The 9,789-nt window shown below is 32.4% G+C and overlaps 1 protein-coding gene across 1 annotated transcript; it reads right to left on the bottom strand.

The window, feature by feature from the left end:
- Positions 1-316: 316 nt before the first annotated feature.
- On the bottom strand, positions 317-1,382 carry LOC132719748 (uncharacterized; the record flags this gene model as incomplete). Its single annotated transcript, XM_060703597.1, is given in 1 exon segment — positions 317-1,382. A coding segment is annotated over 1 exon segment (1,042 nt), but the record flags the coding sequence as incomplete, so codon positions are not given.
- Between the last annotated feature and the right edge of the window lie 8,407 nt (positions 1,383-9,789).

The following is a 9,789-nucleotide window of genomic DNA, read 5'->3' as shown; positions in this document are numbered from 1 at the left end:
CAGCAAAACATAATTGAATAATCAAAAAGATATAGAAGATTAAATTAATATTTTCTTTTCGTTTTTAATGTGGAGGGTTTTTTTGTTTCTCGCAATCTTTGTTGAATAGAGCTTTCCTCTGCTTTTTGTCTTATCGTTTTCATCGCCACCATTATCATCATTCATCATGTCTGCTATCATTTCATGACTTAATGTATAGCCAGACAATTTGATTCAAATTATTCAACAATGTTTCGATGGTCAGATATTCGTTAAAACAAATTGTACATGTAACTTATGAAGGACGAAGAAATCCCTTATATATAACGACGACGAGTTTTTGGGGATCTACCGTTGAACTCTACTCGCCGGCGGATGACTGTCTTGCTGTACATGGTGCCGGTGAAGAAAATAGTCTATGTCTACTCTTCAACGATCTGTCTTGACTAGAATAACCTTCATCAAAATTGTCAGATTCTTTATCATTGACTTTATCTAAATTTAACTTGTTCTCTAGATCTGTTCCTATATCAGTATACAAACTTGTCTGTTCTTCTGAAAGATTTGGAGTTTGAAACTTAGGAAGAAACACGTCTACAAACACTTTCTTTTTCTTAGACCCTTCATAAGGATCATAAAATGTTTTACTTGATTCTATTAAAACCGCGCCTTCTCCCGCCTTTGTCTTTGGAACTTTTGGTGGTTGTTTTCGAGAATATATGGGCGTGCTGTTCGGAGAAGAGGGCGGGGCTTTTCTGCCAGAGCCCTCCTTCTTTACAGTTTGTCTCTCTATTACAGTTTGTCTCTCTGAGAGAGGACCAACTAGTAAACAGTCTTCTTTACACGAATCACACAGGTAGGGATCTGGAGGAGGTACATACGTTTTATTCTGACCGTCTTTCCTACTGAACAAATGATCCGGGATTTTAACAGAACACCTTTCACAATCATTCGCAGAGTAATTATTCTTCTTCTGGAAATGTTTTCCCACAAGCCATGCATCTTTATGACTTTTTATGTCTGAAACATGGCTAGTTTTAGTCTGAATATCACCGCGGTTCTTGTAAATACCTGCTATTATTTCACGTTCGCCTTTAGTTAGCTCTGCCTTGTCCCGGACAAACATTCGCCCAGGATTCAGATGAATTCCATCAGTACACCAGTTCTTATTACCCTTGTTGTACTTATTCTTGTGGGTGACGGCTATTTTCTGATACACACTTGCCATTGACACTTCATCGAAATCTTCCGTAGACCAGTCGTAAAAGCCCGCCATACTGACTTGAGCTCGCGGCGTTGCCATGGCTACCCGAGAATTGGCGGACTGAATCCTCGGAGATGGTGAAAATGCTTGCCGGTTTGAGTAACTGGTAGTAGGTCTACGGCTGACCAGAGGAGAATATCTGAAAATATATGTAAAATTTGAAAATATAAAACGCAAGACAAACCTACATGCAATTCTGTATTGGTTTTTAAATTTCTGTTTTCTTTTCTTTTTTTTTCTGCTTCATGCGAACTTTAAAACACACAGTTCTATTCAACCCGACAAACACTATATATCTGCATACTAAAAGAACCACAATGGCAGCACAATATACACTCGGTTGAGGAATGTAAAGCAATGTTTTCAATCAGGAAAGAAAAACACCGAAACATAGAAAAAAGGAAACTTCGTTGGTATGGGATTTGACGCTGATTAAGAAAGAATACAGTATAGAACGTTCAAGGTAATTTTAAATAAAAAAAGATTATTCTAGTTTACAAGTAATTACAGAGTATTCTGCTATTGATATATATATATACTCAAGAAATTCAGAAAATAATAATTACAGAGTATTCTCCCTTTGATACATTCTAATAAGCGTTTATGTTAATTAGCTTCATTTCCTTCCATTTGTTCAATTAAATACAGAGTGGGAACATTACTAACGGACGGACGGACGAACGGACGAATAACCATGGACTTGAAATTATACGTCCGTTTTTTTTAAAAAAAATTGTGCGTATAAAAACAATGGATTAAGTTAGTAAGAACAAATATATATAACTAAAATTATTCACATTAATTGGCTCCAATAATCAAAAATGCACCCGCAGTTTACAACACTCCCATCGATAGGCTGTCATATATCTCATTATCAACAATCAAACTATGATAAAAGTTTGAATATTGAGAAAACAAATATCTTTTTTAAATGACATTATGCTCATTTTTTTTTGTGCTGTCAAGTTTGTTTTTTGGGTGTCAAGTTCTGTTGAATTAGTAATGTCAAGTTCAGTTGAATTAGTAATATATTTAAAGAGACTGACTCTTGACTAATAATTAATAATGTAAAATATTCAGGATAAAATATAGAATCCATCTAAATTATAAGAAAACTGCCCAACTTTTTTAAGAAATTTATGAAAAATACCCGTGTGCCACGTAGATTATTGATTATTTTGCATAGAAGAAAATAAAATTAAACACACGTCAGTTATAATGGCAAAATGTAAATTTATTCTGTCGTTTACCTGTGCATTCAACATTTTGCACTGGGATGTGCATAATGTCACTTTAACATGCATATTACCCTACAATGCAGCAAGTTGACAGTTATTTGTGGAGAAAACAGGTAAATACTTACTAGGGACTACGGACATGTCTCCCCATGTGTTGAGAATATCTAAAAATCTTAAGGGAAATTATCAACTGGTATAGTTATACCAACCAAGTCAGTCCAAACTTATCATTATCGAATGGTTAATACCAATCGCCCACTTTGAGCGACGAAACGTAGACTTTAACGTTAAAGTTTCCTAAATATTTCTTCAACTAATGTAAACAATCGGTCTAAAAGTTGTATTCCCGCTGAAATTAATGTATGTAAGCATACTATAGCTAGTATATTAATGTTAATAACCTTGTAAAAATAAATCGTAAATATTATGTTCGACAGTTTGTCTATGGTCTTTAACATCTACTTGTTAAGTACATTGACATTAGGGTGTTATTTTCAGAACTAATAAGGCAGACTTTGATATGTTTACAAGATGGTTTTAAGTCAGGACGACATGTTGATAAAAAGACATTTATGTGACCTTATCAGGGATGCATACAAGTGTTAGTAGATACAAATGATTTTAAACAAATTTTTTTTTTGAATAGATTTTTAAGAATAACGACCTAGGTCCGGTCGCCGATTAAGTAATGGACAGTACAACTATGCAAATTGCGTATGTGAGAAGTAAGCAGTGAGCTTAGATCTAAGTATTACAATATATATTGGCATATCAATGTTCTGCTATGTTGTTCAGCAAGCTTGTTTTTCACTATTTTTTCGGACTGCCCAGCTTATTTTTCACTATTTTTTCGGACTGCCCCTCTATGTTGTTCTGCCAGCTTATTTTTCACTATTTTTCGGAATGCCCCGCTTTGTTATTCTAGCAGCTGAGAACTCCAGCTGAACATTGCTTTAACACTTTATTTCGGAATGACCCGGCTAGGTTGCTCTGCCAACTGAACATTCCAATAGAACATCGATATTACACTATTACACTATATTTAGGAATGCCTCGCAAGATTGTTCTATAAGTTGAACAGAACATTGACTTTACATTATATTTAAGAATGCCCCGCTTGGTTACTCTGTCAGGGTAGAATTCAAGCATAACTTGCATAATATTTCGGAATGCCCCGCTAGGTTGCTCTACCAACTGAGCATTCCAGCAGAACATTGATTCCCCTATATGATTTATATTGTAATTCCCCTATATAATTTATATTGTAATATTTAGTGCTTTTCCTTACTTCCCATATACGCAACTTTTAATATTCGCAAAACTGAAAACTCTGCATATTTCGAAAGGTCGAAAATACGAATATAAACTATTTATTTTAGTTTCGCTGATAACATTCTTTATTTACTATATCTTAAATATTTCAAAACACCAAACGGCCCGTATCGTAAGTACCTATTCTAAATATAATAATTTATTATTTACTTGTCAGAAAAGTATAATCCTTACCTTTATTTTGACTTTAAGGAACGCGTATTAAAGTCATTCCAGACTATCTTATATTATCCAATACCTGATTTATTACATATTTGACACATTTAAATTCCTATTTGAGATCGATTTCAAAGCCATGTCGATCGATTAATTTAGGATCTTCGTACAAAATAAGGATGATTCGTTCTATTTCAAATATATATAAACATTGTTGTAGATATCTTCATGATACAAGAAGCCTTGCTTTTATCCCATGAATAAGCTATTCCGCAGATACTATGACTTGGTTAAGATCCAATTGAGCCGTGTCACGACAAAACCAACATAGTGCGTTTGCGACCAGCATGGATCCAGACCAGTCTGCGCATCCGCGCAGTCTGGACAGGATCCATGCTGTTCGCTAACCAACTCTATTACAAGTAGAGAAACTGATAGCGAAAGGCATGGATCCTGATCAGACTGCGCGGATGCGCAGGCTGGTCTGGATCCATGCTGGTCGCAAACCCATTATGTTGGTTTTGTCGTGACACGGCTCATTTATCTTAAATTATGGATATCACAACGATTTCTACATTAAAGATTCATTTGATAATACGGGAAATATTAAAGAAATATTGACCGAAGCGGTTATTAAAAAACTAGCATCGATCCAAGTGTTTGCTCTTCGAATACCGCGGCAAGGATTATGAAATATAAGTTACATGTCTATGTACATTGCTTTATAACCTGCGACATAACTAAAAGCTTAATTGTCTAAAAATTGAAAAGTTTTTACTTAAAAATCAATTATAAAATGCACTTGACGTTTGAGAATCAATTATTCGTAATTTGTAATATCACATTGCTCAAGGAATTGGGTAAAAAAAGCAAACATACAGCTATACATAGAACGAGTTTCAAAATTGATGACCTGTGCTAATATAATTGTAAGCAAACCGAGTATTTTATATATGGTCTTTGATAAAAGATGGTCTGTAAATACAGGTTTCACTAAAAGGGATAAATTTTGCGTTGCATATGATGTAATAATTTGAAAACAGTTCTATTTTTTTTTTACTTTGTTAGGCTTTAAAAAGATAAATTTTAAAATAAATGACTAATAATGAAAAATTGTGTGTAAAAAAATAAATAGAAAATAAATTGAAAGTTACGTCTGAAAAGGGTTAGCAAAACAAAAAAACTACGATAAGAAAAGAAAAAAAAGGATTTGGTGTGAAGTATGTATTCAAAAGTTTATAACATGCTTTATATTTAAGTTTATCTTTAATTATATTCCGGATTTGAATGCGATAAATAAAATAATGATAAAAATAGTTGTTTTTTATAGAATTTACTGTTATTTAACATGTATAGTATATGCTATATAATCTAAAATTGATTTATTGTTGGAAAACGTATTTACCTATGACTAAATTGTTGCATGTATGATACGGACGTATATGATAAATGCGTTATCAACAGTCAGTTAATTCTATTTTAACGATTGAAAATATAAAAAATCACAAACCTTTGACACAGTTTATAGACAAAACACGTCGTGTTGTCTTATTCACTTATCTTTTTAATCCATTTTTAAGAGCATATCCAAAAAACGTGCATTAATTTCAATATTCAACGGACAAAAATTGATCATTTAGAAAACTATTAATATAAAATTATTTTATTGAATCACAATTCCTCTTTCCAATCTTCTGTGTGTATTTATTCATTTAATATATTCTTTTTTAAAATTCGGAAATAATCACCGTTCCTTTTAAATGCCATTTTTATTCACTTTTGTCTGACATAATTTACCGATGAAGTTTTTATTTGTATAACCCATTTTCGCTATCACTGTCCCTTTAAATGCATTTATCAGTGCGTTTTATGATACCTTTAAATAATTACTGAGTGTAAAATTTCTTTATTTGTCACCTGTTTTGTTGTGTTTTACGTATATCAACAATCTAAAACACTATTAGTTCAGTCATGCGGCGAGCTTTTGTTTTAATTACTTCACCTTAATGAAGTATTAGATTACTTTTCGACGGCGTAACCTTACACTTAATCGAACAATGATCTTAGGTGTAGCAGAATATACTCCAAGAATGCCGAAATGTCAATCAAGTCGACCTGTTTGTTAACGGTGTATGGGATAACATCTACAACATTAAATATACGGCTCTTCCTTTATAACGACTATCAAATATTGATTAGGAAATTTTTAAAAACAAATCCACAGTTTAGATAAGGCTAATCGTATTAAGTTTTATCTGTTTACAGAAATTACTATACAAAAACTTAAGTTTTGTTTTGTATTAATAAATGAAGTCATAATCAAATATGATATCAGAAAATATTGGTTTTGAAACGTGTTATTTTAATTCAACGCGTCTTAAGCAAACAAATAAAGGTAAGAAAAACTTTGAGATTTAATTTATTGTATATTACTAAACGCGTACGTGATTTAATGCGATAATAGTATTAGAGTCATGTTAAATTTAAGTCTTTTTTTCTTTTATTTCGTTTCACTGATGTGTTTTTAACGGGCGATTTTCAATAAAGTGTTGGAATATAAATACATTTTATTTCCATTTTAAAACCTCTTATTGTAATTGAACATCAAAAGGAAAAAGGTTTATGAACAACAGGTCTACTGTCAAGTTTTGAAATAGATAAAATGTTTATAAGAAAACAAACCTCACCATCGTTAAATACAATAAAATAAACTTTATCAACTGCTCTTTTAACATTCCATATCTACGATTGTTAGCGACAGAACGGATCAGATTTTCTTTTCTTGTAACCAAATACAGAGTTTTCATCACCGCGCACGTGCATAAGCGTTTCTATTTGATAACAAATTTACATATCATAGGCACGGCCCTATCATTATTACGTAACATGCAATTTAAACAACTATAAAAAAGACACACAAAAAGACACACCTGGGTCTAATTCATCTAACTTGTGTGGCCATTTTAATAAACGAAAGTAGATACAAATATTTAATTATGCAAATTGTGTCATTTACTAAAGATTTTAAATAGGGAGATATTTACTTAAAGCCGACGTCTCTAAATTGAAGAGTATTTACCGCACGTTGAAATATGCGCGCACGTATACACGTAGCACTAATTTTTCAATCAATAATTGCTTTAAACCGAATGACTTCTATGGCACTTCATTAGCGTTTGGCAGACATTGCCATATTTTTATTATTTTTGTTAAATTCACATCATGCTGTCTTTTGTATAATTTGTAAACATGATTATTTTTCTGCGATCAATATTTATAAAATTAGTTTGGTATGTACAATAATTGATTAGCGATGCACTGATAAAATTGTGTTTTTTGCGGGGATTTTTTTGTGTTGTTGTGGTTGTTTGTGACAGAAGTCATAGAAAAAACAAACAACCATAGACCCTGTAAAAGGTGCTTCTAAAAAACCACCAACTCCTCAAAGTTAATAAAAATTTTGATTACGGTGTTATAATTAATATTTTAATTGTTTGTTTAAACCTTTTTATTTAAGCTCGACCGCAAAACAAGTTTTTGCAACTTTCGAGTTCGCTTCCTAGAACCAACCAGTACTGGTGTCATATGAAGAAACATGGTCGTGGCCCGATTAGGACTCGAACCCATGATCCCTTGGTTGAGGAGCAGACACCTTAAACACTAGGCCACCGCTCCCTTTTATTGATATTTTAATTTCAATTCACACCACCCGTAAAATATGTTGTAATAAGAAATTGTCATTATTCACCTTGATAATGAATAATAATTATTCGCATTGATATAAAGAAGCATTATTCACATGAATGATAAATAAGCATTATTCAATTTGACAATACTTAAACGCTATTCACAATGATTATGAATAAGCAGTCCTCGTCTGACTAATGAATAAGCATTATTCACATTAATTCCTGAGCGAAGTAAAGAAAAAGGATTTTATTTTCATTGTAATTCCATATATATTAATATTAACTCGGAATTTCTATAAAGCGCGCTACAGAACCATCTTGTAATTTAATATAAGTCTCCTTTTATATAAGTGGCATAATCATAGTAGAGCCTTTATACATGATTATTAAAATCATAAAACAAGTTGTCAGTTTAATACAGAATACTTACTTTTTCAATTAATGCCTGCCTTTATTTTTTTATTTATTCTTATTTTATTATATTCTTTTAATTAACTAATTGCGCGGAAAATATCACATGCTTCTTTAAGTACAATGCATTAATCTAATTGTTTTTTATCTTGGCATAATAAAAAGAAAAAGTTATTACCTTAAAAGTTTTCCTCAATTTGAAAGTTGACACAGGAAGGATGAGTACGTTATGATAGCAGACGACAATCCGTTTCCGGTCGCTATATTATATTCAGACATTAACAATATGTTGTTGGGGACAACGATTCCATATTTTCCATCGCTCCAAGTTTTTAATTAGGTTTTCAGACAATACGATACAAGGATCGTCAATGGAGGCAAGAATTAAAAGGTGTATTAATAATATATGTCTAGGGGTGATAAATAATAGATCTGACACCGGTGTTATTTCGCTATCGTCATGCTAAACTGAGAAAACACTGAGGAAGATTATAAAATTTTGATTAATGTTTTGAAAAGAACTGTTCCAGAGAAGTTGTCACGTATACAAAAGGAAAATTGAAAACTATTGTGATCTGAATTTTGTCTTACAGTTCGTTATCCAAAACGCAAAAAAAGGAAATTGTTTCTATGCATATGAAATTTAACAACAAACAATGAAATAATGTAAATGTATTCCCCAGTGTATGTTAACGTAAATAAAAGGGAGAACATATGTTTGATATGTTTTGAAAATATCAATATCAAGTGAATGTATGTATGTATTAACAAGTTGCGCGTGTATAAACATTGTACGGGATAAAAAAATCGGAGGGCGGGTATGCGCGTGCGGCGGGGCGGGGGGGGGGGGGGCTTTTTAGCTTATAAGAGTGGCGTTGTTGTTGTTGCTGTTGTCTTACTTGTTAGATATTGTTGTTTTGAGTGTCTTGTACACGTGGTTTTCAGGAGTACGGACCTTAATGAGCATATACGCTAGTCACCATGTTGATGTTTTTTTTTAAATAATGACGTCACAGTGGAAATTACCCTCTCACGTGATAAGTATGGAACCACTCCAACTATGTGTTAGAATGCTCTGGGTTTATTACGTAATCGATCCCTAAGAAACAATAGCTTCAAAAGATGTTCAATATTTGATAGTTCCTGTTCTGATTTGAATCCACATTAGAATTTACAAATCCACCATCAGAAAAAGTACAGTTAACAGGCTTTAAAGAATAAAAGAAAACGACGCAACGATATTTTTTTATAATATTATAGCAATCGTTTTTTTTTTTAATACTTTTTTTCTAATCTGAAAACACCAAATATATATGCGGCTAGCGTAGAGATTAGCCAGCACGCAAAGGTGTGCTGTATCCGAAGATTGACGAAGTTTGGCGGAAAAGAGCCAAAAGATACGATTGCCATTTGAAGAGTGCAACAGCAGTTACAATTCATAATAATTGTAAATATACGTAATAATTTTAATACCTCAGCAACAACCAAAACAAATATGACTCAAAGGTTGTAAGTCTGTATAAGTTAAACTGAATAAGTGTACATGTATATTGCTTGTTTCCGCATTAGACGAAATAAACAAGTCTGTTCTGTTCAGATAATTTAACGTTGTGTTTCGCCAGGGTATGCAAGTGTCATAACTGTTATCATTTGTAATAAAAGAAACCACGGATGTCACATTAACAATAGTTCAACATTACGTCAAACGATGATAATGAAG

The sequence above is a fragment of the Ruditapes philippinarum genome, unplaced genomic scaffold (genome assembly GCF_026571515.1).
Source record: "Ruditapes philippinarum isolate M1 unplaced genomic scaffold, ASM2657151v2 ctg23851_1_1_1_1, whole genome shotgun sequence".
In the NCBI taxonomy this organism is placed as follows: domain Eukaryota; kingdom Metazoa; phylum Mollusca; class Bivalvia; order Venerida; family Veneridae; genus Ruditapes; species Ruditapes philippinarum.
Note: the sequence above shows the minus strand (reverse complement) of the source record. Positions and strands in the feature narration are given on the sequence as shown.